At 68.5% G+C, this 1,304-nt stretch overlaps 1 protein-coding gene across 1 annotated transcript in view; it reads right to left on the bottom strand.

The window, feature by feature from the left end:
* Nucleotides 1-36: 36 nt before the first annotated feature.
* DNAJB6 (DnaJ (Hsp40) homolog, subfamily B, member 6) overlaps nucleotides 37-1,304 on the bottom strand; it is a 6,928-nt gene continuing 5,660 nt past the window's right edge. Inside the window, exons 3-4 of the mRNA XM_012733878.1 lie at nucleotides 1,068-1,216; nucleotides 37-869 (exon numbers count right to left, since the gene is read on the bottom strand). Coding sequence (XP_012589332.1) covers nucleotides 764-869; nucleotides 1,068-1,216 — 255 coding nt within the window. The 3' untranslated portion in view covers nucleotides 37-763. The remainder of the gene's footprint in view (nucleotides 870-1,067; nucleotides 1,217-1,304) is intronic.

Genomic DNA, 1,304 nt, shown 5'->3' with positions numbered 1-1,304 from the left:
GGCCAGCGCCGCGCCCGCCCGCCGAGGCCCGGCCAGGGGTAGGCGGCCCCTTCCCCACGGCGCTGCTGCTCCGAGGTCACAGAGGTCAGCCCCTGGGAAGCAGGTGCAGGCCGCCCCGGGGAGCAGTCCTCACTGCCCCCCACTGCTCGTTCCCAGCAGAGCTCTGCCCCCGCCGGCCCGCAAGGGTCCCGGGTCCAACCCGCCACCTGACCTCGGAGCCAGGTGGGCTGGGCTCCTGCTGCGGCCGCCGGGGCCGGGCCAGAGTCACAGGCGCCGAGCCCAGGCCCTCAGGAAAGAATGCAGCAAACACATTCGCGTTTATTTTTGTAAGCAAACGACCAGTCGTGTACACCTAAGCTTGACATCACATCGTTAAACAATCGTCAAAACGCAGTAGCCAGCGTCCATGCACAACTAGAAACGTCCTCGGTGCAGAGTGGCCAGACACGTGTCGCCGTGAGCGTGGCACCGTCTCCGCACGGGGCGCCGCCCGCCCGCCACGCGGGAAGCAGGCCCGTGCCGGGGTCAGCGTACGCAAGAGTCACGGCCACTTTGGATCACGTTTAATAAAAAAGCAAAGTGCATACAGAGATTTACAACAATTTCAGAGACAAAAAAAAATGGTCCTATCGTGTGGTCCCGACAGCGAGCTCAGAGTCTGTGCGGGCGCGAGCCGCCCTGGCCGCGGGCCGGCGCGGGCGTCCAGTCCTCCGGCTCCGGTCTCCCGAGCGGGCGGGCGGCGCTGCGGCCGCCTGTGCGCGGGCTACTTGCTATCCAAGCGAAGCAGCTGCTCCTTACCATTTATCGTCAGGGACTTGAGCTGGCCGTCTTCCTCCACCTCCACGCGCTCCTGACCGTTCTCCACGATCCTGCGGGCAAAGCCCCTTGAGGAGCGGACCCGGGCCGGCGCGGCGCCCCACCGCCCGGCTGCAGGCCTCAGGGACCCGCCCGCTCTGCTGCCCACGTCCGCGGGGCCCTCTCACCCCCCCCCAAGGACAGCGCCGACAGGGGTCGCCCCCAGTCGCGGGCGGGGACACGTGGGGCCCAGCTGGGGCGCGCGGCGGCACCTCTTCGTGGTGATCTTCCGGCCGTTCACGATCTTGGTGGACGTCGAGATAGACTTGAAGGAGCCCATCCCGCTGCCGCCGAAGGACGTGGACGAGAAGGCCGTGAGGCCCCCGTGACCCAGGGAGCCGAAGGGGGTGAAGCCTGCGGGGCACAGACGCCATCAGGCCGCCCGCGGGCGGGGCCACAGACGCCATCAGGCCGCCCGCGGGCGGGGCCACACACACCAAGCGGCCCAA

Source organism: Condylura cristata, unplaced genomic scaffold (genome assembly GCF_000260355.1).
Source record: "Condylura cristata isolate star-nosed mole 26May11 unplaced genomic scaffold, ConCri1.0 scaffold00042, whole genome shotgun sequence".
NCBI lineage: Eukaryota > Metazoa > Chordata > Mammalia > Eulipotyphla > Talpidae > Condylura > Condylura cristata.
The sequence above is the reverse complement of the archived record's forward strand: the minus strand, read 5'-3'. Positions and strand labels throughout refer to the sequence as shown.